This window comes from Gobio gobio, assembly GCF_949357685.1.
Source record: "Gobio gobio genome assembly, chromosome: 13".
NCBI classification, from domain to species: domain Eukaryota; kingdom Metazoa; phylum Chordata; class Actinopteri; order Cypriniformes; family Gobionidae; genus Gobio; species Gobio gobio.
The window spans coordinates 10,275,899-10,303,463 of NC_137106.1; the positions used below are offsets into that span (position 1 = coordinate 10,275,899).

General features: G+C 38.5%; 1 protein-coding gene across 2 annotated transcripts in view; it reads right to left on the reverse strand.

Moving 5' to 3' along the window:
• Positions 1 to 511: 511 nt before the first annotated feature.
• The window catches only part of atg2b (autophagy related 2B), a 33,550-nt gene continuing 6,496 nt past the window's right edge, over positions 512 to 27,565 (reverse strand). Inside the window, exons 3-42 of one of the 2 annotated variants that reach the window (XM_079832665.1) lie at positions 24,032 to 24,194; positions 23,274 to 23,426; positions 23,072 to 23,174; positions 22,808 to 22,970; positions 22,484 to 22,663; positions 21,283 to 21,379; positions 20,993 to 21,166; positions 20,730 to 20,881; positions 19,474 to 19,585; positions 19,139 to 19,382; positions 18,499 to 18,655; positions 18,313 to 18,405; positions 17,519 to 17,707; positions 17,149 to 17,422; positions 16,419 to 16,527; positions 16,113 to 16,320; positions 15,467 to 15,609; positions 15,182 to 15,339; positions 14,850 to 15,022; positions 14,610 to 14,757; positions 14,180 to 14,379; positions 13,558 to 13,638; positions 12,592 to 12,698; positions 12,156 to 12,248; positions 11,976 to 12,046; positions 11,816 to 11,892; positions 10,865 to 11,035; positions 8,545 to 8,677; positions 7,429 to 7,631; positions 7,009 to 7,238; positions 6,781 to 6,898; positions 5,082 to 5,273; positions 4,875 to 4,976; positions 4,221 to 4,299; positions 3,182 to 3,395; positions 2,807 to 2,876; positions 1,977 to 2,059; positions 1,751 to 1,872; positions 1,482 to 1,636; positions 512 to 780 (exon numbers count right to left, since the gene is read on the reverse strand). In XM_079832665.1, the coding sequence (XP_079688791.1) occupies positions 625 to 780; positions 1,482 to 1,636; positions 1,751 to 1,872; positions 1,977 to 2,059; positions 2,807 to 2,876; positions 3,182 to 3,395; positions 4,221 to 4,299; positions 4,875 to 4,976; positions 5,082 to 5,273; positions 6,781 to 6,898; positions 7,009 to 7,238; positions 7,429 to 7,631; positions 8,545 to 8,677; positions 10,865 to 11,035; positions 11,816 to 11,892; positions 11,976 to 12,046; positions 12,156 to 12,248; positions 12,592 to 12,698; positions 13,558 to 13,638; positions 14,180 to 14,379; positions 14,610 to 14,757; positions 14,850 to 15,022; positions 15,182 to 15,339; positions 15,467 to 15,609; positions 16,113 to 16,320; positions 16,419 to 16,527; positions 17,149 to 17,422; positions 17,519 to 17,707; positions 18,313 to 18,405; positions 18,499 to 18,655; positions 19,139 to 19,382; positions 19,474 to 19,585; positions 20,730 to 20,881; positions 20,993 to 21,166; positions 21,283 to 21,379; positions 22,484 to 22,663; positions 22,808 to 22,970; positions 23,072 to 23,174; positions 23,274 to 23,426; positions 24,032 to 24,194 (5,850 nt within the window). In that variant the 3' untranslated portion in view covers positions 512 to 624. Of the gene's footprint in view, positions 781 to 1,481; positions 1,637 to 1,750; positions 1,873 to 1,976; positions 2,060 to 2,806; positions 2,877 to 3,181; positions 3,396 to 4,220; positions 4,300 to 4,874; positions 4,977 to 5,081; positions 5,274 to 6,780; positions 6,899 to 7,008; positions 7,239 to 7,428; positions 7,632 to 8,544; positions 8,678 to 10,864; positions 11,036 to 11,815; positions 11,893 to 11,975; positions 12,047 to 12,155; positions 12,249 to 12,591; positions 12,699 to 13,557; positions 13,639 to 14,179; positions 14,380 to 14,609; positions 14,761 to 14,849; positions 15,023 to 15,181; positions 15,340 to 15,466; positions 15,610 to 16,112; positions 16,321 to 16,418; positions 16,528 to 17,148; positions 17,423 to 17,518; positions 17,708 to 18,312; positions 18,406 to 18,498; positions 18,656 to 19,138; positions 19,383 to 19,473; positions 19,586 to 20,729; positions 20,882 to 20,992; positions 21,167 to 21,282; positions 21,380 to 22,483; positions 22,664 to 22,807; positions 22,971 to 23,071; positions 23,175 to 23,273; positions 23,427 to 24,031; positions 24,195 to 27,565 lie in introns of both variants that reach the window. The other variant, XM_079832664.1, reaches the window with a different exon arrangement.

The following is a 27,565-nucleotide window of genomic DNA, read 5'->3' on the forward strand; positions in this document are numbered from 1 at the left end:
ACAGTGACTCTACAATAATCTTACGATGCGACGACTTGTTATTGCCTTCCGCGTGTGCCTTCACGACGCATGCGCGAGAATATGACGTAGCACCGGGGCTCGGGATTCCATGAAATGCACACTCTAACCCCATTTTGAGCACTACGCCGAGACCTAAAGCACGATCAATGTAGAATCCAACAGCTGAGATACGCGCATCTTCATCTGATTGTAAACAAATCGCTTCTGGGTCATCTGTCCGAACACCGGATCTGCGTCATATTCTCGCGCATGCGTCGTGGAGGCACACACGGAAGGCAGTTTTTTTTTTGCGCACAAAAACTATTGTCGTCGCATCGTAAGATTATTGTAGAGTCACTGTGGTGAGATGGACTTTGTAACGATGTTTTGAGTGCCTTTTATCCGTCTTGGGAGTATAAGTGTACTGAATGCCAATGGAGGCCTTTCTCAGCCATCAGCTTTCAACAAAAATATCTTCATTTGTGTTCCGAATATGAACGGAGGTCTTACAGGTCTCGAACGACGTGAGGGTGAGTAATTAATGACAGAATTTTCATTTTTGGGTGAACTAACCCTTTAAGAAAGTGTGTCATCTAAGAATACATTTATATTAGGCGTCAGTGCTCATACCTCTTTTACTACGCTGTATGCCTTGGCCACCCCCTCTCTGAGGTCCACTGGCTGATGGGCCAGACAGTAATGAGAGTACCGTTTAATCTTTTTGCATTCTCTCTCATCTGGCACCGGGGACACCATGTCATAAGCCGTCTCAGCAGCCGCCTACAGAAAACAGATCACAAGTTATATTTATATACATTTTATTTATAGGCACCTTTCATGGCACTCAAGGACACCTTGCAAAGTCCATACAAAAAAACTATTACATCAAACGATAAGGACAATAAAGCAACAAACGACAACAACATTAAAATCACAAAAGCCTACCTGAACTAATGTTAAGATGACATTTAAGAGCCGCGTAACCAAAAGCTTGTGACTCCATGGAAGTTGTCCGAGTGTGTGGAAGAACAAGTGTAAGTGCAGAAGCTGAAGTGTGTGTATGATGATATGAAGGAGCAATAAATGAAGAGATTTGGAAGGAAGCCCATAAAACAGAACATCACAGATTGACTATTGTAATGCTTTAAGCGTATGCACAAGAGTAGCAGTACTCCTGATATTCCTAATATGATGGAATGCAGAACGGGTAACACTGTTAATATGGGCTTCAAAAAGAGAGTACTGTCAAGGAACAGAGCAGTTATCTATGATCACAGATGTAATGTTTGACTTGGCTATAGTATTTTTTGATCTAATGAGAAGAATTTCTGTTTTACTATTATTCAGCTACAGAATGTGTGTTATTGTGTTTAATGTGATCAGTATGATTAATACATCCATGTTCCTCTGCCATTGTCATATGTTGATGAAAACATTCACACACAGTCTGTCAGCCCAAAAAGTCAGAAATCAGAGTTTACCTGTATTGTTCGCACCATCCGATTGGTGAGCTCCAGAGCGGCCATTGCGGTGGAAGTTCCAAAGGAGGCAGTGCCCCGCTGGAAGCCACGCACTATTCTTCCATCCTTACGGTACTGCTCAATGGGCAGCCAAACTAGATCCCTAAAACCCTGAACTGAAGATGAAACCTCAATATTAATATTTGATCAATAGTACTTTATAACAAGTTTTTTTGTTTGTTTGTTTTTTTATTTGATTGCAGGTGGAATAATGAATGTGTTGTGCGAACCTAGCTGCACCAAGGAATGAATGGGCCCAACGCCTCCCAGAAGCCCCGGCAACTGGTTCTTCTTTATGTCATTCAGCCACTCATTAATGGCATATGAAAAGAGTTTGTCAACACCCAATAATCTGGGGGTGGGGGAAAAAAAATTTGATAGAATAAACAGGTTCAAATACACTTGTGAGGTAAATATAATAAAACATTTATAAATACATTTTTTGATTGTTCTTACCCTTGTCTGTAACATAAGCGCCGTAATTTAAGCTCTGAGCAGTTGAGTTGTGTCAGTCCAATCACAATACCAGCAAATGTGCCCTGTAGAACAAGATACAAACATTATATCATATACATTACAATTTTTTAATTGTTTATTTTCTAAGAGCAAACTACAAGCTTGTTTTTTATATTTAGATGAAAATACCATTTATTACAACAAACAGTGCAGAACCGTTCAGTGATCAAGCAAGTTATTGATTTGAGGAGCCGTTTATACCACACCATTTTCAACTTATAAATAGGCCAGAATGCATAAAAAGGTTCCCGTTTTTATGACAACAGTGTTTTGGGAAATTCAAATTTTTGAAACAGATACGATTATTGTCTCCATTTTCACAAATTCACATTTTTGTAGTTTACAGTGACGTCATGCACGTGTGTAACATGTTCAGTCGATATTAAGCGCGTAGTGTTTCTTTACAACATTGCCAACTACTGGCCTGGCAGCAGAATACAGCACTTTCAATCGTTTGTGCAGATCCGTGTGAACGAGGATTGTTTTTACAATGTTGTTGTCTGGTACTAAAAAAACTGAAATGTTTTTCATGTAATCACATTCGTGTAAATGTACCCTTTGATTCATACTAAAAGACGTTTTGTTGACTTATCATTGCATATGTGTTGTCACTGTGCTCTTGTTACAATTCACAAATTCAAAATACATGGAAAAAATTATAAATACATTGTATACATAGTTTATATAATGTATACATCACCAAAACACTGAACATATTTACCAAAAGAGTAAGACTATTGGTTGACATTTGGATGTTGTAGATCGCTCACCTGCTCCATGGCCATGTGTTTTCCATGGTAGTCTAATCGAATTGGCACCTCTGAAGTGAATCTGAACTCTCTGGCAAACGACATAAGCAAAATAATTTTTGGTTTGCAGTTGATTTACCCCAAAATCATTAAACATGAACTCCTACCTCAACAATTTTAGACACATTGTTCTAGATCAGGGGTGTCCAATTCTGCTTTTGGACGGCCATCTTTCTAGCCCTAATTAAACATGTCTGTAGTAGTCTAGTGGTCCTGAAGACCTGAATTAGCTTAAGCTAGAGAGATCAATTCTAGAGGACAGGACAGTAGCCCTTCCTGAGTAGGATTGGACACCCTTGTTGTAGATGGTTAAGAATACGGTTTCCTCTCACTCACCTGAAGAATATGGGCTGGTCTGTGAAAGATGTGGAGGCAGTGTCTGTCTCAGCAGTGCTGTCTTGGCTGCAGGTGCGGACGAGGCTTGGACTGGAGCGGCTTTGTGTTGGCACGGAGATGATGGGCGCAGGGTCTTGAGCCGATGCACCGTTGTACTTGGAAAAACTACAGGAAACTTCCGGGCCAGAAGGCTTCTTCATTGACACACAGAATGCTACAATACAAAATCAATAAATAGTCACAGATGAAACCATTGCATGCAGAACAGAATAGCTGTTGCAAGATCTAGAGGGCGGTCTCGATGTCGACTGCCTACATTGGAAGAAACTCTGCATGTCAAACAAACAGAAGTGCACAGGAAACTCAATTTGGTCAACTTGATATTTAGTTTCAATAAGTTTTGTCAGCATAAATACAAATAAAAAGTACATTGCAAGTATTGGGTCAAATGTTGCAATTTTAATTCAGTTGATTTAATCAATGCTTTTCAATATTTAATTAAGTATATTGATTTAATCAATGCTTTTCAATATTTAATTAAGTATATTGACAGACAACTTTTCTTAAAATCAATTCGCTTTCTATACGCGTTGACACCAGGTTGGAATTACCATTACAACATGATTCCGACTCGTCAAAAGCGTACTTTGCAGAACTCGTAATTACAACTTGTAAACTTTTAATTTTCAGAATATTATTGCATTCGGTAAAAATTCCAAGTTTGATGTGTTGAATAACTATGCAATGTCTTGCTACATACACTATAGTTTATGTAGCAAGTTTAAGTAGCAAGTTGAAGTTTACATTAATTTAGGTGTTAAGTGTTGCAATAGAGCTGTTCATGTCCTTGGAATTGAAATTTCTGAGTAGAATGTCTTTGCAACTATAATTACAACATGGTGTGAACGCAGCTTTTTGACTTGAGTGCACATACATTGCCTTAAAAGGTGTCGTCTAGATAGGCAACTCACTCAAGATTTGGAACACAGTTCATGTTTTCAAGGTCCTCACAGTTTATATTTTGCATATTGAGTGTTACCTTCCTGCTCTGGTGGGGAAAACAGTTCAACGTCTGCTGCCAGACTGGTGAAGAAGTTCTTCAGAAAGAACAATGCATCCTGTAAAAAAAAAAAAGGGGGGACGGAAATGAGGAGGATCAGTGACATTTAGGATGTGGTCACATGTTCGCGTTTGGTTAAAAAAAAAAACATTCAGTCCTGGTCCGCTTAGCGTTCACGTTTGCATTTTATCACTGAACTTATCCTTATACCTTTAGTTTCGGTATGTTATATGTTCACAACCTCATTGGTTGGCTTCTATTACATATATATTTTGTGATGGAACTTACTGAACATCTAAAACAATGCTGTGTGCTGGGCTAAATGTGCTCGTAGTATGTGCGTAACCAACATATAATGGAATTTTGACCAGCTGAGAAAGAGCTAATAAAATGTGTAAGGGAGTCAAAACAGCGGCAAGAATCCCTCCGTCACACACAAACAAAGATCTGCTGCGAGGAGACGCGGTTCTGATGCCTGTACTGAACTGTGACGGGCAACATCACGACTATGACCAGAAAAAACAGGTATGCTTGAGCATTCTGTCCTTTTTAGGGTCGCATCTTGCGAACACATCAGTCTGAACCATGTTGTTAAAAATATGATTTGAGGGGAGTTATTAAACAGTTCTGTACCTGATCAATGTTCAGACGTAGGGGCATTAGTGACACACGTAGACAGCACTCCTGAGGTCCCTGTCCAGCTTCCGGACACACGTGTAAGGCTCTGATGGTCAACTGATATACACAGACAGCACATGCTCAAATGATGAAACCATACAAACCACCTGTAGATCATGTAATATATTTGATCATTATCTGTCTGTGTGTATTTGATCGTACCATGTTGGAGTGAGCTTTCCTGGGCATCTCTTTACTGGAGTACAGGTAGAGGAACTTGTTCATCATGGAAGAGGCCAGCCTGTCTCGTATCTCCAGATCCTGCACTGAGAACACCTGTCTGGACACTGGCTGCTCCGTCAAAACGCCTGCCTCTGGAGCCATTTGAGGATACACCTCATGCTGGAACCGTACCTTAAAAAAGACATGAAGGACCACATGGTATTTGATTTTTCTGAATTGGATTATTAGATGGTTAATTACTGATTATACCCCAGGGCTGCTGAAGGCTTGATTCTGATTGAACGTTCTAACTAAAGGCGTGCAATTGTTTTCAAGTAAATGCACAGCTATGTAGCATTTCCAGGTCTGTCATTCACTTTCCAGTTCCATATCAATTTGTCAAATAAATTATTTAAGTTATTTCAAAGGTCCTCATGGCCAACAACAGTAAAATAACCATCATCCACGAAAACACTGAATGACAATAAAAACAAATGTATACGTTTTTCCTACTAAATTGCCTATATTTTATTTTATCTATTGAAAGCTTTCTTTCTCCCGCTCTCTTTCTACATGCAAACACATAGGCATGCTGTACAAACACACACTCAGATGGAAACACATGTGCACAGAAACTTGTCAGTGCTGCCCTATGACTGACATGATAAAGTAGCTACATGTCATTTTTGGGAACATTTTAAAGCAGTTAACTAATAAAAATAAAAACTAGGGCTGCTAACATATAAATGTGTGTTTATATGTGTGTGTAATAATGTGATATTCAATACGTGATACGATATTGCTTTAAGTGTGTAAAATCGATTTAAATTATATAAAAATGTTTATTTAAAAACAGAATGATATAATTTGAGTGTTGTTTCACATTCTTTCTGGGAAAAGAAAGCATTGACAGTTTGAGTGTGTAACAAGACACGAAAAAAGAACGGCTTGTGTGTGTGCGTGTGTGCTTGTGTGCGTGTGTGTGTCAGACAGCGTGACACTGCAAGGAGTTGTTTTTGATAAACAACTTTAAAATTTTAAATTGAATTACCACTTTCAAGGTCCTGAAAGGTAGTGAAGACATCGTTAAAATAGTCCATGTGACTCCAGTGGTTCAACCTTAATTTTATGAAGCAACAGGAATACTTTGTGCGCAAAAACAAACAAAAATAACGACTTCACTCAACAATTTCATTTTCGCCTTTGTCAGTCTTCTACGCAGTTTCTGTTGTGCAGCGCTTTAGAGTTCTACGGCAGCTGATGCTGTTCACATGAGCAACACGACGCATGTGACATGGGACACGACATGGGAGTTGCACTGTATTTACAACATAAACTGTGTAGGAGACTGGCACAGGCTAGAATGAAATTGTTGAATAAAGTCGTTATTTTTGTTTGTTTTTGCGGACAAAGTATTCTCGTGACTTAAAAAAATTAAGGTTGAACCACTGGAGTCACATGGACTATTTTAATGTTTTTACCCCCTTTCTGGGCCTTGAGAGTGTTAATTAAATTGCTCAGAGAGCTCTCGGATTACATTAAAAAAAAACTTGCGGGTTATTAGTGAGTAATTCAATTACAGAATTTTCATTTTTAGGTGAACTAACCCTTTAAGCTATATATATATATATATATATATATATATATATGCCTACTTAATATATGAACACAAATAAATGTGTTCAAATGTTTCTCTGACCTTACTGAGTTGAATCTCCATCAGAACATCATGGTTTCTGCCCCATCCTCCTCCAGCACGCGAGCCTCTTCTCACCTGTCTTACAGGAGTCTGTGATGGAGAGCTGTGAGGAGTGCACCTACACACACGCACAAACACACATGCTCTCTGAATACACACTTATAAAACATGTCGTTTTTATATGAAGCATGATTTTCAATCAAGAGTGGCCCAAATCCAAATATGTACCCTTGACTGCGAGCTGGTGATGAGGACAGTGCGCCACCGCCGAAGTCCTTTCCTCCATAGAGGTGCCACACAACAGAGATCTCTTTGACCAGGTATCTGATTTCCGGCACAGGGAAATTAAGTGGCCCCCTATTCGAGGTGCTGCCCTCCAGGGGGACACTGAAATGTTCTTCCTTCACCAGGATAGGTTCAGAGGTTAGCTTCTTTACCACAGGTTCCTCATCCCGTTCCTGATAGACAAAACACTTTGCTCAAGCCATGCATACACTAATTAAGATCTCGATTTTAAACAGTTAACCCAAAAATGTGAACAACATCTTGAATTTCAGTCATTTGTTCACACAAAGCTATTCTATGTGCATATATGTATATGCTATAAATGCATTTCTGCCTGAAATATGTATGAAATGAAGATCTCACCTCTATTCTAGAGCCCGGCGTGTCCAGGATGCAGAAGTCATCAGAGTCGTGGAGCACAGAGGGGGCAGGAGGAGAGATGAGCGGCGAGTGCAGGGTTGGGTACGTGGGGCTCGGGTCCTGCCCCAGGTTTCCACTCTCATCAGGGAAAAGGAAGAGATCAGAACGGGGTGGCTCATGATCATGTGAAGGGTCATCGTTGATACCTATACAAAAGACAGATAGACTCAATGCAAGATGTGTTATTTTATTCATATTCATATTCTATTATAATATTTATTAATATTTTGAATTGGCAGCTATATTTATTTTTTCATTTTAAATTTCGTTGTGTGCTATTCTCATTTTTATTAGTTTTAATATTTCCATTCAGCTTAAATTTAATTTTAGTTGAGTCCTCAAAGCTGTTACTCACAAACACATTCTTGGAAAACACGCACTGTGTGAACAGAACTGGATTGGACAACTAGATTGTCGGTCACTTCATTTGGTGTGAGAGATCCGCTTTGCGCTAGACAAACGTGTGACTACCATGTGTTGCAATTTTTTGTGTGTGGTTTGGCTTTCGGTAACTTGTAGCGATGAAGATATGAGCGGTGTGTCATTTTGCTAAATAAAGACATCATGCTATTCTTCTGGCAGGATCATTTTATTATGTCTTATTCCGTCTGTATCATCTCAGTGAGCCTTTATGAGGGTTTATGTGCAGAAAGGTGAGTTTCAGTGTGGATGAGAACATTTTGGAAAATGGAATAACATGCCAGATACACACTAGCATTTTGAAGCAAAGATAAAAATTCTCTGATCAAAATATAACTCGGTGCCACCTATGATACGACTTTCCTTTTCTGCTGAGGTTACTACCTCCCCTTTAACCACCGGGCTCCATTCAGCTACATAACAGCAACTTTTAACAATCCAATCAATTACTGATTGATATTATTAAAGCTCTGCCATACATCACTGCATATCCTGTTTCACTCAGAAATAAATCAGATTATATATATTGGTAAAAATAGATGGCGAATGTTGTTTAATGTATGGTTTTAAAATAAGTGCCCGATTGAGAAATTTGGAAAAGCCAATCACAAAAAAAACAACACAAGAGTAGAGTCTGACCGTTCTGGTGTAGCATATGGTTCTGCAGGCTGTCTGTCTCTTCCATAGCATCACTCATCAGATCCTGAAGAATCTGCTGCTCCGCTTCAGGAAGTAGAGGAGCTGGAGCTGGTGGGCGGCTCACTGCTTCAGTCTGGAGAACATTAAATGATAACAACAGCTCATAAGCTAACAACTCCTCAACTAATCAAAACATTTGGCAAGGTTGTCTGATAATAATTACGTTGATAGTGTGATTTTTAATATTAAGCATAATGGAATGTGTCATTGTCGGCATGTTAAAGGGTTAATTCACCCAAAAAAGATGATTATCCCATAATTTACTAATTCTCAAGCTATCCTTAGGTGTATATGACTTTCGTCTTTCAACCAAACACAATCAGAGTTCCATGAAAAAATATCCTGGCTCTTCAAGCTATATAATGGGATACCTTAGATTTTGAAGCCCAAAAAAGCACATCTATCATAAAAGTAATCCATAAGGCCCCAGGGGGTCAATAAAGGCCTTCTGAAGTGAAGTGATGTGTTTGTGTAAGAAAAATATCCATATTTATAACTTTATAAACAATAATCACTGGCTTCCAGAAGAGCGATCTCTGACTTGATGCATGACGTATTGACGAACGTGGAAGCACAGAGGATAGAGCAAAACAAAACACCGGTCACAAATTTGAAGTCTAAAACAAGAATTATTAAAGAGAAATGTTGGAGAATTTCAAATATAAGAGAAGGAGGAGCTTGAGTTTGTTGCCCTATTTGTTTGAACAGTAGCCACGTTTATATGCGCACTTTTTTGTCATTCCGATTGAAAGATTCGGTGGACTGTTTACATGAGACGTTATCTAAACCGATCTGGTGTTTACATGTGCTGACTTTCAGTAGGAATCCTTTTGTGACATGCGCACACAGTTTGTCTGCCGCCTCAGATTCGTAAGTATCGTGGATCAATAGTGTGTTGGTAATTTTTATATTTATTTATTTTTCTGTGGGCGGACATGCAGTAGTTTAACCAAATTTATGTCCTATACAATGGCTATTTCAACAGCTGTGAATGATGAATGCGGAATCAAAAATGAATTCAATTCATTTATTTTGAAAAACACAAAATTAACAATAAAATGCACTCAAATTATTAATAAAAACATAGGATATTCGGTCGGTGAAACATGAATGAAGCATTCAAGATGTGCTCAGCATCATTATTAGTAGTACTATTTCAGATTATTAAGGAAAGATACCATAATCACAAAGGTATAAATATTAACAAAAGTAATTAAAGTAGACTGTGGGTAATGTTACTTAACCAATGTGAAGTTGTTGAATTTTTTTTTATAGCCAACTTAACTAACGAGAAACAGAGAGCATCTTGAATGTTCCCCGTTGAAATGGCAGCTCTCAACGGCCACCAGGACTTGTACAGTTTTATAAAAGCCATTTATTATTTGTCGTAAAGTGTAAGAATCACCTCAGAAAAACAAATTATTCTGTCAGGCGCAGTTGAAGCCTAGGACAAACGCTGTCAAGATGAGATTGTGTAGCCAGGCTATGTCTGTGTCATTATTCAAACATCATAACATGTTACGAAATAAAAACTTTAATACCTCAGAAAAATGAACTTTCCTCTCTTGTCAACATTAGCCTGGTGTGAGCGCGGCGCGCACTCTTCAGTTGAGGAGGCGCGCGCTGTATATCACGTCACAGAAAGACGTGCATTCAAAGTAATCGGATCAGATCGTTTACATGGTGGAATGTTTCGTTTGATCAGTTCATGGAAAGGTTTATCCCACCCCTCTCAAACCGATTACAATTTCATTCGGTTTGGCCATTTTTATTCCGATTGAGGTGTTTATATGGAGTATTTTTATTCGGATGGGGGTTTTAAACCGATTACAGTGCTCCATGTAAACGCACCTAGTGAGAGGCGTCTACTCTGAGGTCACTCTTCTGCCGGAACTAGACTCGTGTACGGCCGTTACTGGAAGCCAGTAATTACACTTTATAAAGTTGTAAATATGGATATTTTTCTTACAAAAAAGCTTGGCTTTGCTTCAAAAGGCCTTTATTAACCCCATGGAGCCGTATGGATTACTTTTATGATGGATGGATGCATTTTTTTGGTCTTCAAAATCTAAGGTACCATTCACCCCCATTATAAAGATTGTAAGAGCCAGGATATTTTTAAATAGAACTCAAGATTGTGTTTGGCTGAAAGAAAAAAAAAAAAAGTCATACACACCTAGGATGGCTTGAGGGTAAATTATGGGTAAATTTCATTTTTGCGTGAACTATCCCTTTAAGACAGATTTTCAATTGAACTGACCTTCACCCTTTGTTTAGTGCTTCTGCGTTTGGCCTCCAGTCCAGAAGGGGGCAGTAGATCTCCATAGCTGGCTATGTACTGGATAAGGTTCATAAGAGCGGCACAGGAGTCTGAACAGGTGCGGATGTGAATAACATCACTTGAGCAACGCAGCTCAAACCTTGGCTCCGTCTACAGAGACATAAATGCCATAAGATAAAGACATTGCAACATTCTGCATAAGAGTAGAAAACTTGTTTTAAAACCCCTTACCTGTCACCCCCCTTTTTGAGAATACACATGAAAATGCACTATCCAAACTTAATGGGCTGTAATTCAAGAATGCTTTGGAATATAGACCTATGTTTGGTCTTGTTTTAAAGATGACACTTGGCAGATTATTACTGAAGTGAACACAATTCAAAATATGAAAGTATGAAAAAGTTATGGAAATTTAAATTTACTGTAAATAAAAAAATACTGTACTAAATATTTTTATTTTATATAAAATATATATTTTACAAAAATGTTTTATCTAAAATTACTATAAAATCAAAGCCATATGTCTAACCAAGTTGTGTTCCAAATTTGAAGTTGATATCACAAAAATTGAAGTTCCCATGAGATTTTGTTTAGGCGCTGTATCACAAATAGCCACCGGGTGTCACACATATTCCATTGATTGTTTTTTTGATGCATTTTTCTGTAAATTTCTGTCCAAATATCCCTTCCATCAAAATAGTCACCAAATATGGAACCCTGAGACTCCTTTCCGACGATATGTGTTATCGTAGTTAAAATAAATGTTGTAATATAAAACATGACGACGCCCACTAGGGGAGGAGCCTGCTAGAATAATTTAAAGTACCATTTCCATGGTAACGCAACGTCCAATTTCAAAACGATTTTCACAGGATGAATTTTGAGTTCGTAAGACGGTGACAGGGAAGAGGTTAAAAAGGACTTTCATACAATTTTGCCATCTGCTCCTGGTTTGACTGCAGTGATCCTCAGTTCCAGAGTCCCCATATCAACCACCTGCACATAGTCTGAAAACACAAAAATAAGAAAATGAAGCCAGAGTGCTTTGTAGACATATTCTGAAACAGCACAGCCGTGTAGAACTCCTCACCTCGTGCCAGATTAACAGACACAGCGTTGATCTTGTCAGACAGAAACAATACAGCTTCATCTAAAATGATTCTATAAGGGAAGAAAGCATAAACGAATAGAAAAAAGTAAGTAGGAAATGTTCGGTTATAGACAGAAAAAAAAAGTCAAGAACTGATGTTGTGTCAATGTGAGTTTTTACCTCAAACTGGAGGAAGAGCGATCTAAAGAGACACTGCTGGAGATGCTAAAGGTCTCCACCGTCAGCAGAGATCTCACAGGTAAATACAAAGGTCTAGAGAGAGAAAACTACGGCTTAGATTCAAATGGTCTTTTAATAGAAAAGCACAATAAATACATTCTGTGCAATTATGACAATTGAATTCTAATATCTAATGTACATCTAAAGGTACATTTTTTTATTTATTTTTTACATTCTAAATAACATTTTAAAAAGTTCAAAATGAAGACACTTTTTGATATGGTTCTGATCCTCATTAGTTTGCAGATGCCACTTGAATGAATTTGAAATGCGATGAAATTCATCCATTGTAAGCACCCAAACAGTTTTAGGAGGCACTGTTTGCTCTTTAAATACTGGATAGCTGATGTATTGGAAAAGATAGTGCTTGCATCACCTATAATCCAGGGAGCAGCTCCATAGATGCAGGTGGAGGGTGGACACAGATGATGGGGGCAAGTAGCCAAGCACCGGCTCATCTGACACATTTAAGAAGTCGACTATCTACAGTGGAAAGACAACCAATGAGGTTTGGCACAGATAAAGTAACTACAGTCTTAAGCCCCATTCGGACAGGACTAGTTTTCTAAATTACGTTTGAGATACAATTCTTAACACTCGCCGTCTGTGATGTACCAATTCTTCTGACGGGACTAACATTACAGAGGTGGGAGTGTGTTTTCTAAACATGGACATTACAGGCAGTCATGTGCTGTGCTGTGCTTGCATGCATCAAGTATGACATGTGTCTTTAAATGTATTATTTGTTAATATACTTTTAATTTATCAGAAAAACTCTAAGTAAACTTCACAAGTTTATAGCAGTGGAAAAAAAAAAAAAATGTATATATATATATATATATATATATATATATATATATTTTCACAGTTTCCACAATTTGCCTCTATTTACTGATGGTATATTTTTTCGTCAAATACCATCCATATTGAAACTAAATGAAATCATGCTGAAGGGTGGTGTGCAAACGGTAGGTCAAAAACAGATGAGGAGAAGCGTCAGCAATCACAGACAGTCGCATTCGGACGGGAATAGATTTCTCAGAGGGCTGCTGAGTTACAGAGGTTGTGTGAAGAAAAGAAAGAAAAAAAAAACGACTTTGCTATTTTAATCCCATCCGAATCTGCCAAGTACGTCTGTGAAACATGAATTTCTCTAACGTCCCCCTGGAAAACTACTCCTGTCCAAATAGGGCTTTAGACATAAATTAATCAGTTTGTTACTAATTGAGTCAATTATCACTACAACTTTTTAAGATGCAATCCAGCATTCCTAAGCCCACAAGCGCTTTTATTTCAGGTGATTTGCATGAAGTTTTGTATATATTATTATTATTATTATTACCTGGTCATACCAGCCCAGACTTGAAGGCACCACTCTGTGCTCCAGCGTGACTCCCCTCATGCCAACGGCAATGAGAAACTCCTGAAAACACAGAAAGACATACAGACAGATCCAGTTACAAATTTAAACACACAAACAACACTAAAAAGTTTTTGTTTTTTTAAAGAAGCCTCACTAAGGCTGCATTTATTTGCCCAGTAATATAGTAAAAAACAGTTATATTATAAAATAGAGTAACAATTTTAAATAACTTTTCTTTTTATTTATTCCTGTGATGTCAAAGCTGAATTTTCTGCAGCCATTGCTAAAATCATCAGTGTCATATGATGCTTCAGAAATCATTCCAATATACTGCTTAAATCCTTGGGACACATTTCTTATTAAAAATCTTGAAAACAGTTGTACTGCTTAATATTTTTCCAAGATTCTTTGATGAATAGAAAGTGCAAAACAACATTTATTTGAAATAGCATTATTTTGTAACTATGTAAGAAAAGGTCTTTAGTTTCACTTTTGATCAATTTAATACATCCTTCCTGGATACAAGTATACATTTCTTTTAAAACAGTGATTTATGTTGAACTTTTCAAAAGCATTTGTCTATGCCAGTTATGTGTCTTACCTTGACATTGCGTTCGGTGTTGTGGGAGGAAATCTTTACAGCGACAGACAGCATGCTGTGGGGCTCCAAACTGAGCCCTTCAGAGGGAGAAGCCCTCTCTGGGGCCGATTCAGACGCATAGATAACAGGCTCCAGCCAATGAGGACGCATCCTGCAGGGCAGATTAACACTCCACTCAGGGGCATCCCCGTCCACCGTGCCTGAGGAATTAGATACACAATTATGGGAAGAAGAAAAAAAAAGTCTTCATACATACAAATATCATCTCATATTTAGGATTATTAAGTATGATAATATTCTTCTCTCATTATAAGTACCTAAGTAGGAGCATATATTTCGGTTTACACAATAACAATAAATGTACCAAGAATCTATACAGACCATTATAAAACTTAACTGAAAAAGAACACAAACAAAATGTTTTGTTTACCGTGGTGATAGAGGCAGGCCTGAGACGTGTGGAAGCAGACATAATGCTGGTCTTTATAGCCTTCATGCTGCGTCACACCAAACAGAGTCCCGTTTTTCACCTCCATCCAGAATTCACCGTGTTTTTTTTGTAACGCACTATTATCATCCTGCTGGAAGTATTGGCATTTATTACATAAAGCCATGGCTATATATAATGACTCAATATTGAAGCACTATCTTTGCGATGTTGATGTAGTACCTTTAGGTGTGTGCGCAGAGCCAGCAGGCCGTGGTTAACAGACAGGACGATGGAAAAGAGGCTCTGGGAGTTCTTAGGCTGCATCTTACTCCTCTTCTTTCTTCTGTTCCTATAGCCCAGTTCAGCAGGGGTGTAATACTGCAGGAACTCTTCCTCAGAACCACTATCTTCCTCTTTACACACATAATGGGAAACAAATCCACAACAAAAGAAACAGGATGTTAAATGAAATTATTATCTGAAAATAACATCTTGCTGGCAAATAGTATCAAAAAGCTTTGTTGAGTCTGACATTAAACATTTAGGTGAGCAGAAGGGGAAATGATCTTTACCCTCAGGGCCAGTAGATCTAAACGGACTGAAGCTGTCTTTATTGTACGTGTTGATGAGCTGACTGGCTACAGACAGACCCACCCCATACGGGATGTTCTCCACTGTCTCCACTGGAGATGGAGCGGTGGGTTCCCAAAGCAGCAGATCATTATTAATCCTGGTGGGGAAAAAATAAATAAAATAGCACATGGTAGCTGAAACTCACAAGAACATGAATATGAAGTTTGATGATGTAGATTTATAAGACAAAACTGTGGTTTTATTCATGCATTAATAATAATTACCTGTTGTGTAGTTTCTCATAAAAGTCTTTATTGGGCAAAGAGAGCTGCACATTAGGGAAAAACAGCTCAAGGATGTAGCGGGAGTTGCTCATGGTTTTATCTTGGAATTCCATCATCTCCACCACGTCTCCTGGGATGACCATCTGCGCAAAGTTATTATCCATGATTAATAATTACATATCATTACTAAATCTATGTGGGTAGTTGATTCATAATGGGTGCATGTATTTTCTTAACACACTAAGAATAGGCAAAAAATGCTATTATATTATTTTACATTATATTAAATCATATTATATTTATTATGGTAACAAAATAAACATAAAAGTGTCTTTCAGTGTGCACAAGTGTGTATGTGTCACCCAGACAGGAGATTAACAGACAGATTTAAGTTCTTATTTTTGCATCTGATCGCGCTTGAATGGTTTAATAGCACTTGAATGATAGCGTGATCATACACAGTGGCGCAGCCAAAAGAATGACACAACAAAATGGATACTGCGATAATTGCGTTAAATAATTTTCACACGTTAAACTGGAAAAAAACATAGCATGAGTTAACGCGCTAATTTTGGCATCCCTAATTATATGATGTTATATTATAAATATAACATTAATTTCAGAGAGAAAATAAAAATCTCCATACCTCCTCATTCTCATACATGACACGTCGTGAGGAGAAAGGGGATGGCTCAGATTTGCCAAAATCACACACATCCTTCAAAGAGTGGGCGGCTCCTTCTTCTTCCTCCTCTTCCTCCTGTGAGTGACCGCCTGCTTCTTCCTCATCTTCCTCAGCCGTTACACGCTCTAAGATGGAGCGCACAGCCTTGGGGTTCACCTTTAAAACCACTCTAAATGAGAATTGAGCAGAAAATAGTTTAGTTTCTGTATTTGGGTTAATTTTATCAGTAAAGAGCCACAGAATGACTATGAACAGAACACAGCCTACCTGGGCCAGTCGAATTTGCCACAGTCGGATGATGTCATGTCTTCCTCCATGGTGTTAGCTACTCGTAAGAACCTGGGTGCAGGGTGATCTTTGTCTTTTTGGAATGACCCTAGAGTAACAGAAAACACATTGTGTGATTAATTGTGTAAAAAAAACAACATTCTAATATTTTTAGATAATAAGTTATAAGGTTTTGTATTGCAATATCATCTCTCCAATATCTTTTATACTAAGAAATGTAAAATTAAATTAAGAATCTCAAACCTGACTTATTTTGTTAGACTGTGCAAAAATCTAGCCAGCACAGATGACAATTGTACAATTTGCATATTACCATTCATTAATATTTAAAAAAAATTACTTTTTGAATCATTCTCTAGATAATTTTTTTCATACTAAATTGGTATTCTCTTTCTGCCTCTATTAAATCATTTATTGGTGCCATTATACTAGAAAGACAGTGTTGTGTTTGTGTTGATGCTTTTTGAGACAACAAAAAACAAGAAAACTATACAGAAACCTTCAGGAACTGCAAATCTAGCGGACATAAAATATGGTTTACTCTTTTTAGAAAAGAAGAAGCGAAGCTTTTTGAGTCCAACATTTGGGGAACAAGGAACATTTGAGTTCATTCCTCATTCAATGATTACTTTCAGAATTCACTCAAAATGCAAAGCTGCAAGATTATTTTTATGGCATGATCAGGATCAATCTGTTAGTAAATTAGTACCGCTGAGCTCTTTGAAAGTGAGCTCCATCTTGTTCTGCTCTGATGAGTTTCCTCCAGTGAACTCCGTCTTGAGCTCCAGATCCTCCAGTTCCAGCTGAAGCAGCTCTTTCTGTAGGGACTTTTTAAACCAGGGGCCTCTTTCCTGATCCGAGCGCAGGTCTGGGATTGGAAACCGCACCACTAGCACCAGTAGAGGTGCATTTATTGACACAGACATGTGGCAGTTCGCTGGGGTGCGACTATCCTCCAGGAAGACCTCTGCGAAGGCTTTGTGCTTGTGAGGAAAACACGCAACCACAATAAGTGATATACAAGTAAAAGAAAAGAAAGTCAATTAAAGTACAGGGAGAGAGTCGCTAATGTTTCTCACCAGACTGACATGTTTATTGTAGGAGGTGTACATGTGAGATGCCATCATCTCTGTTGTAACCAATTTCTGAGGCTGGAGTAGGGAGTTGAGCCTGTCCACAATGCTGACATCACACTCGGAGCGCACTTTTCCCAGCTCCATCTGCAATTCGGCTTTACGAGGTATAGTACTCAGGCGTACCTGCCCGCCCTGATAAAAATTAAAAAAAAGTGTTGGACCATGATGTACGGTCTGCAAGTGACTAAATTGAGATTTATTTGAAGAATAAACAGAAAAATAAATCAAACAATTAATGCAACTAACAAAATAACATAGATGGACCATGGGTGTCGGAACCATTGTATGTGGGTGGGACAAGACCCACCCACTTTTTAAGACCAATGATATTGGACCCACTCACTTTTACCGTCTCTAATTCAGCCCATGTCTGTTTACCTAACCGATATACACTTTATTATTAAGACGCACGTTAGACGCTTTATTTCGATTTGCGTCAAAACTTTCTGCCATGTGCCCTACCCCTACACTGTTGCCATTGTAAATAAATTGATGTCTTCTGTAATTTTGTCTGGTCCAACCAGACGTTTAGTAAACAAGGCAGACTATTTGTACTTAATATAAATTACATCTACTCCAGTAACGTTTTTCAAGGGGAGGACCCAGCCGCATTTTTTTTTGCTTCCGACGCCCATGAGATGGACTAGTCAAGGACATAATCATGTGGTCATTTACTTTAGTATGAAGAAATACTCTAATCAGCTCCAATCAACACTTCTAAAGAAGTTACCAGTTACCTGCGGGCCTCTGCGTTCTGTAAGTTTGTAGTGTAAATGTAGGCATGTAGGAGGAGGAGACTCACTACTGGCTGGGACATCAAACGTTAGAAGCTAATGTTTGACACAGAAGGAAAAGAAAAATCGTTATTATTATTATGGAAATTAATTCTGTGCACATAAAATTTGTAAACAGACAAAAAGTACCTCTGTGTAATGGGCTCCACTCTTTGTAGTGTGGCTGTCAGTAGAGTACAGGCATTCCAAAAGCTCCACCTGACTCAGAGAGAGATCCGTGTTCAGCATACGTACACTGGAGCCTTGGCAGTGCTCATATGTCACCTTTAATCCCTGACCAATGAACCTGAAGATGAAGGAAAATGCATTTTAAATGTTCTGCTACAGAAGCAAAGGTTAAGTACAGAGTTCCACAAGGCTCTGTCTTGGGTCCTTTTTGCTATCTTTATACATGCTTACTTTACTTTACCTTTTGTACTTCAAGTAACTTACTTTACCTTTAGTTTACCGTCAATGCAATGCATTAAAATTAATACAAAGTTATTGCTGTCCCTCCTCATCTTTTTTTTGTGAACTCGCATCCAATGTCAGCCAATTTTCAATTACTGATAATTGCAAGAAGGCTGATTAAGAAAATAATAAGCAACCATTCTTATAGTATTATGTATCAAGTTTATATTGCTAAAACATGCCAGTGGGCTCCGTCGCATATCATAACATCTAAAGGGGTTGGGATGTTGCCATCCACCAAGGCTGTCTTAAAAAAAAAATTCAACTAAACAGATAGATATTACCAACATTTTTAAGAAGTTAAGAAGTGAAAGCTTACCTGAGATGATCATGTGGACAGGCTTCATCAAAGACGGTTCGTGACTGGAGGAAACCACCACCAGGGAGTTGATTTGCAGTCAGAATACGGAAAAACTCAGAGGCCATTGGTGCAAGATGGCTGCGGGAGGAGTCTGGAGGTGGGAGGGGGTCGATATGGAGGACAGACAGGCAGAGATTGCCCACTGTCAGCCTGAGAACCAGCTCAGGCCTGGACTCATCACAGTGGCCTTTAGATGGATGAGCTAGAGATCACGCACAGGGTTGATAATTCATTAAAGACAGCCATTAGGGTAAAAAATTACCATAAATCATAAAGATGATGATGGGACTCACAAGTCTGCCGTAGCAACTTGTGGGTGAGCGGAGAATCTCTGGAAAGTTGCGGTGTCTCATTTGTCTGTTTCTCCTTCTGTCTAGGAATATCCATGTACTCATCCCACACCGTCTAGGGAATGTGTCAATAAATGTTTTACAATTTACACTTTATTTTTAACATAAATCGTACATACTTTAAGCCAGTTTATTGTTCATTGGCTGCTATAAGTACGACATTCATAGGTTTATCTCCCCCAAAAAGTGTAAACATGGAGCCCTCAGACACCATTTAAACATTGAACGCTACGCTCAGATCCGGCAATCTCTTTCCAACTCAACCAATAGAGTGAGTTTGGGACATGGCTACTGTAGCAGGCTGAGCCAGAGGGGGTTTAGCCGGTCAGGGACCATGGTTGATGCGTTACATGGGAAAAGACATACAGCTTCGAGTACAGGACTGCAAGCCGAATTTTGTTGCATTTAGACCATCAAAGATTAGACAGGATCACGTCAAAGCGAATAGATCATTGCGATGCAACGCACTACAATGGACGCTTAAATACAACATCATCATGCAGCTATTTAGAAAGATATATGTTCCAGTTTTTTTTTTTTACTTTGACAATAGTTGTGGTGCATCATGTCAAAAAAAACACCTGTGCAAATGCTTTGGATGGGATTATTATTAGTGAAGTGACGTGTGGCCAAGTATGGTGAACCATACTAGGAATTTGTGCTCTGCATTTAACCCATCCAAGTGCACACACACACCCGGAGCAGTGCGCAGCCATATCGCTGCGGCGCCCGGGGAGCCGTTGGGGGTTTGGTGCCTTGCTCAAGGCTCTCACCTCAGTCGTGGTATTGAGGGTGGAGGAGGGCGCTGGTTATTCACTCCCCCCACCGACAATTCCTGCCGGACCTGAGACTCAAACCCGCAACCTTCCGGTTACAAGTCCGACTAACCATTAGGCCACGACTGCCCCTATAAGATCTGGACAGAGTGTTACCCAATTACCCAAGTATTCCTAATATGTACATTTATAACCAGCCTACTATTACCTGTTGAGATATGCCTTCACAAGCACCTGTAATATTTGTGATGTCTGAGTTGGGGGAGGCATGACACACAAAAGGGGCTTTTCCAAAATATGCTGTACATTTGTAATTCTGCAAGGTGACACTAGTGTCATAGAAATGACACACTTCACCTTTAATGAATGGATAATCTATCATTTAATAATTATGCATCACAGAGGGCAAAAGCCGAGACTTACGGTTACATTTCCAGATGGCGACTCCCCCAGGGAGGCGGAGTAGTTGCTATTTACAGACAAATCTAGATCCACCGTGGGTGGATCCCCAAGAGGAGGCAGAGATGATAGGCTATGAGACATGTCCATATCAGCCATAGAGAAAAAGACGTCCTCTGTCCAACCAATAAGAGACAAATTAAATATGTAGTTAGAGATATACTGTATAGACATTCAGCAAAAGCAGAATGTACTAAGAAGTAAAAGATGTGCTATGCTAAACTAACCTCTGCTGGACACCGTTCTGGTGGTCTGGCTTTCAAACAGGTCCTGGTCAGTGGCACCTGTTATGATGTCTTTCTTCAGGCAGCGGTTGAGCTCCAATTGGAGGCGATACTCATCTTCCTGCTGCATGGGCCGACTCTTCCTGTCCTTTCCAATAGCAGACCACTCCTGCCCAGCTGTATTCCAATATAAAAAGTCGGTCACATTCACTGGAAACCCTTTACCAATCACTTTATTCAATGAGGGACACATATGGCAGGATCCTAAATAGAAAATTATTTAGAAAAGTCACCTGAGCTGGAGAAGACCCCAAACATGTCCAGTAAGAGGTGGACTTGTTGTGGTGAGAGCAGCATGATTAGAGAATCAAACTGTCCATCAATATCCAACTGTGAAAAGACCAGCCATTAAATCTCACTATTAAAAAAAAAAATGCCTTTATTTCTGAATGGATAGAGTAGTCAAAATACACTTAATGCATGACTATCTGGGGTAGCATTCAGTTTCTGCTGTGTGCACATTGCACGATGGATCGGCGACAGGGGTTTACACATTGCATGACTTTACAAGAGTCGCAGACAACTCCATCTGGTCCACAAACTACACGAGAAGTGACAAGGAAATAACCCAAGATCACGCGCAAGACTGGAATTGTTATTGAAAATGGTAGCGTGCAAGAAGCTTGTGATCCAAATTGTCTGTGTGCTGATTTGCAACAAAAAAGAAAAAAAACATTATGGAGGAAATGGTTGAGGATTGGGTGTTCTACAAAGGGAATTGGAGGTAAATAAATAATTTTGCAATGTGCTGCTGTTGTGGCTGGTCAAGCAAATGTTTGAGCTTTGTTTCTGTTTGATATAATTGTAAAGCTGTGTACGCTAATTAATTCTGATATTCTGGTCTATAACTCCTCCCCGAACTTCCCGCTGCTATGTGTCTTACTCTCTCGGCTGTAGGTCATCGCCAATGTAATTTTCAGTCAGAACACATTTCACACAGCAAGATTTTGAATCACAGACAGGTCCTGATATTTAGCATGCCAAATCGATTCTCTCAGATCATATCTTTGATAGTGCACACTGCGTGATTGTCACTTAGGTGAACGAGCACAGATTTGCCCATTTCACAAAATCTGTTGGTGAGTGAAAAATCAGGGCTAAAATCGTGCAGTGTGAACTCGAAATAAGATTGATAGATTTTTAGCTATGTCAATTAATTAGATAAGAAAACGTCATACAATTATGTATTAATTTAAATACCACTTTGTGGACACAAAAATAAGTTTGTTTTGTTTTTCATTTTGAACAACGTTTCTATTGTTTTATAATTTACACAAATCCATTGAATACTTTATGATGTTGTCAAATGTAGTGGAACACATTCACTCAAGGAATGACTACAGTGATGAAGGAAGCTAATCTGTGCAATACCTTTATTGCCAGCTAGATTCAAATGAGTATATATTCACTGTACAGTATACTCCATGTACCCACCTTAGCTCCGGGCATAGCTTCATTTTGCTTCAGAACCACAGACAGCTCCAGTTTCCCACTAAGGCAGCACACCTGCACTGGCTCGAATGGTGTACTGGAAGACACAGGCTCTGGGAACTGAGGATGAGGCTCACAGATGATTTTTGGGTTCCAACTCGGTGAAAGCTTGGGTTCAGTATCCTTTAATGTATAAAGAACATTTGTCTTAGAGGGCTTTGGAATTGAACTGGTAAATAGCAACTGCTATAGGGTTAAGTTAGGCTCAGGTTGACCACTATTATTGTGCAAGATGATTTTGGATTACAGCAGAAGATATGAACTCACTGTTTGAGTTGGGGAGGATTTGGGACCGGCACGTGCAGACTCTGAAAACTCATCCCAGAACACAGAGGCTCCGTCCAGAGTGAGGTTCTTATGTGCAAATGTAGTAGGCTGATGGATATTGACACTGGAGCCCTCCTCCACGCTCTCATCACAGTAAACCATTCTAAATAATCACAAAATGTACAGACAGCATGGCGATGATTCAAATGAAATCATATCATTGTTGTTGAGTTGAGAATATTTCATTACAGCTCCAGAACTCACTTATTGATTCGGAGTTCGAGGGCAATGCCAGTTTTAGAATTTTCAGGAATGTGTTCCAGCCGCAGGACAGTATCCACAAAAGTAACCTTGACTCTTCTCAACACTAACAGAGAGACCAGGGAAAGGTTCGGTGTCAGACAAAATGTAATTGAGCTCTATATAAAACAAAACTATTTTTATGGTCTACAAAGAAGAGGCATACCTGTCTCAATAGTCTCAGCAAACTTTTCCAGACCCTCCAGAGGTTGGAAGCTCTCTCCCTGTTCATCAGTGAGTCTTTGGCTTAGACACTCTTTGGCCAGCTGCATACTGCTGGTCATGAAGCTGGACCAGCACATGGGCTCCATGCCTGATGCTAAAAAAGATTTACAATGTGCATACACATCATTAATGTAGTCATGGAATGGACATTCACTTCAAATCAATTCATTCATTCATTCATGCATGCACTAGTACTTTTTAATCAAAAGGTCATAATTGGATCTTCCGGGAAAAGGACTTCTCTCTTGTAATGTACCAGACTTCTCTAATAATTTAGTCCGTATAAATGCCCCTTTCCACCAATCGACTGAAAGCTCAGATTTAGGTCTGCTTCCATGTAATCAACAGCCAATGGATAGAGCAAAGTCTCAGCCCAACACTTCTTTTTCCATTTCACTCTGACATACGCCAAAATACAAAAGAAATGATCTGCCGGTACATCTCTTAGATCTCAACTTTATATTAAAGATGGACTTGCCGGAGAATGTATTAAAACTACTATAAAAAGAGATCATTATACAAAAACAGTATACAACATAAACAATACAAACTTTTATATACAAAATATTAGAGCATGAAGATATAATAAATAAGAATAAACTTTACAAAACACAGAATTGTAGAATGCACAGCATTTCAATCAAAGCATTTGTCAAGATTATCATCTAAAAAGAAAGCGATTTAAAATAGGTTTCCTACCTATTCGAGGTCTTGGCCTGAACACCATCTCCAAACCCCTGACTTCCAGAGCGCAGTTTTCCTGGAGCAGTGAGGCCCATGGCACAGTGAGAGAAATGGCCTGGATGAAGCCCTCACTCACCTCAAATGGTGCATCCACAGACTCCAGAATCTCATTCAGGGACTGAAGATGCATGAGACATGAAAGTCACATAAGGTAAACTGTGGATATTCTGGATAAACATCCTTTTTGATGGTTATTAGGGGGATAGGTTTAAAATAATACTATGTAAATCACTCCCAATTATATCCGGCAATGCAAGATTCCCTTGGTGCTAGAGAAAATGTGACAAGTTTAATTATGTGTTCAACTTATCAGCTCATGTCTATTCAATATCTTTTAGTGTTGCACGATATACCGGTACTAGAAAAGTATCGCGATACCCTGTTATTAAAAACGAAACAATATGAAATTTTATTAGTACAGGTACTTTAAGAATGACAGCACTCTAATAAGAGCAGTTTTTCTTAATTTGCATCAATGTGTGACAGCAGGAGTCAAGGCGTGAGTGCAGAGCTCTGTTTACATTCATATATATATATGAATAGCTCGCGCTGCCGGACTCTGACTTAAAGCGCGCGCAGCCCCGCACACGTCTTTCACTCAGAGTCAGATGGCATGCGACCACAATGCCAATTTCGCAGATTATTGGGTATATATGGTCAAAAATATGTAAAAATGCAAGTCCTGGTGAGTATTCAGGTAAACCAAGTTGGATATGTCTTTAGTAAACATATACAGAGTTGAGTGAGAAATCGGATGTGTTACAGTATTTTGGGTCGGTGCAGCTCTTAAAGGGCCGGTGTCATGAGAAATCCTGTCACCCTGTGAAATAGTGTCTGCTTAGGACCCCAGAGCGATTCTTTTGGCTGAAAGAACTTGTAATGGGTAATCTGTTCAGAGCCTGATTACAATTCTTACAAAATCACATTTAGATTTTTGTTGTTTAAATTGTATTCAAAAAGTCTTTAACGTCTTGCAAATCATAGGTTTCATATACTAGTATATAACCGAAGCTATAAGTTCGTTCTTAATACTAGCATCGCATTTTTCAGGTACTAGCATGGCAGTACCTGTACAATACTAGCATGGCATTTTTCATGTCTCATGCATCATGCATTTTTCTTCCACCCCAGATAGGGGATTTCATCTTTATTTTTATTTCCTTTTAATTCCTATTATAAATATTATACTATATATATTTTTATTTTATTCACTTATGACTATTTTAACTTCATTTCTGTGTAAAGCACTTTAAATTTCCACGGTGTATGAAATGTGCTATACAAATAAACTTGCCTTGCCTTGCATATAGCTACCCGATTAGCTTAGTTTATACACCAAGGTTGCACTTACCCTACATCTTAAAAGCCCTAGCCCCGCTTTAATGTTTATTAAAAATAAATAAAAACCCTGCTGTATTTATTTTGTCCACTTGTTCTGTATTTATATATTTTTTTTATTCTTTATTATTTACATTATAGGTACATTACTATGATTTTGTATTGGTAGTACTACTTCGTTTATCAATTGAAATAATTAGGCATGTTATTTCTCCCATTATAGCAATCAATTACATATTTCAAATTAATGTCGTTTGTGTGTACTTAGTATGACAATGAATTCATAGTTTATTTTTAAACAATTGCTTGTCCAGAACCATTAAACGAAACATCATGATAACAGCTTTTGATCAGGCATTTAAAACAGCTACCACGTTGGGTCCTAAGCACAATTTCACATGGGGACAGGAAAACCACCCCATGCTTGACTGAATAACTTTAATATATTTATTAAGAATCAGTGTATAGGTAATTTATAGAGTGAAGACTATGCTTTTTTTTTTTTTTACATTTGATTATTTAATTTCTCTCTTTACTACTGTTAAATAGACCTATCTTGACAAGCCAGAGCCACATCAAGATGTTGGGTCTGGGAACACATCATTGGCAGGGCTCAATCCGAGGGGCGGGATAACTGGTTGTCTTTCAAATTCCCTCTGCACACAATAGGATAGCGCTACAACCAACCAGAGCAATGAAGAAGGTGAAGCGGAGCTAGTTGATAGATTAAACTTTCGCCGTATCCGGTTGGCAAAACTCCGAACACATCTTCCTTTCTTAAGAATGACTTCAGTGCTGTTCTTTGTTCCTTTCTAAAAATAAAAAAAAGCTTAACTCCAAGTCTTCCAGAGTCGTGGCCAAAGCCGATTGGAAAGACCGCTGTTCGCCAGCTTCTTTGTTTACGACTAGCATGCGGAACCGCTGCAACTCTGCCGTCATTATGTTAAGCCCGCCCACCGATTCTATACACGATGTGATTGGCCTGACTAGAGTTTGGATTTTCCAGCTCGCAAGCCAACGGAGAGTTGATAGACGCCCCTGGCTGCAAATTAGATTTGCTGCTGCTAGGCTGCGTCTAGATTTCTAGGCTAAAATAGACCTACTGAGACTAGCTTAAAAATAAAGCACTGTTTTTGTCATATTGTTTGTAATTTACTTCTTTTTTTTTAACAAAGATAAAATTTAATCAAATATCTAAATTGTAATTATAAAATTACATTTAAAATATTCAATTACTCATGAAACTATTACTATCATGAAATATGATTTTGGTCATCCCAGCCTGTTCAGAAGTGAAAGGTTACAGTTAACATGATTGATGATAATGTGATTGTTGCAAAAATCTCTGTAAGGATGTTCACACTGGCATGTAGTTATTATTATTATATTATTTTTAAATAAAGAGGAGGGAATGGTCAAATACAGGACAGGATTATGCTGGCCAAGTGAGTTTTGCATTTTTTTTTTATACATTTATAAAACAATGAATAGTAAGTAGTCATATTATTCGATTACTTTTACTGTTTTTTGCTGTGGTATCGATTCAGTTTCGGTATCAAGGTTTTTTAGTCTGGTATCATATCGAAGTCATAATTTGGGGTTTCGTGACAACACTAATATCTTTGGCTATTTTCATGGCGAGAAAAATGTATGGCAAACCATCAAGTTTTATAAAAATCAATTTTTTCTAAAAACTCTAAAACAACCCTCTACAATGCGAGTAAATCTCAGATCGTCGAACGTTGATCATTTGCATGCGTTTTAAACCTTGCCAATTTAAACATTCAAGGGCAAGACGCGAACTTAATTCCGTACATTCGAAGCACACGCCCAAAAAGCCTCTTTCACATCATCTTGTGCTTGAATGGACACTTTCACACAAAATTATGTCAAAGTGACCGTCTTGGTGAGTATCCTAGTCAACACAGTCGGTTATGTCTTAAGTGAACGTAAAAAGTAAAGAAAGACAATGTATGTGTAACAGTATCAGTATATTGGATCTGCATGTTTTAAAGAGAAAGCAGCCTAATATTCCTGCTGCTGTCTGTAGCGCTGTTTCCATCACACTGTTTTTATGTGCATTTTTAAGTTAAGTATGGAAAAAATCCTTTAATTGCAGTTTATATGCTCGCTTGAGGTGGTTTTTTACTT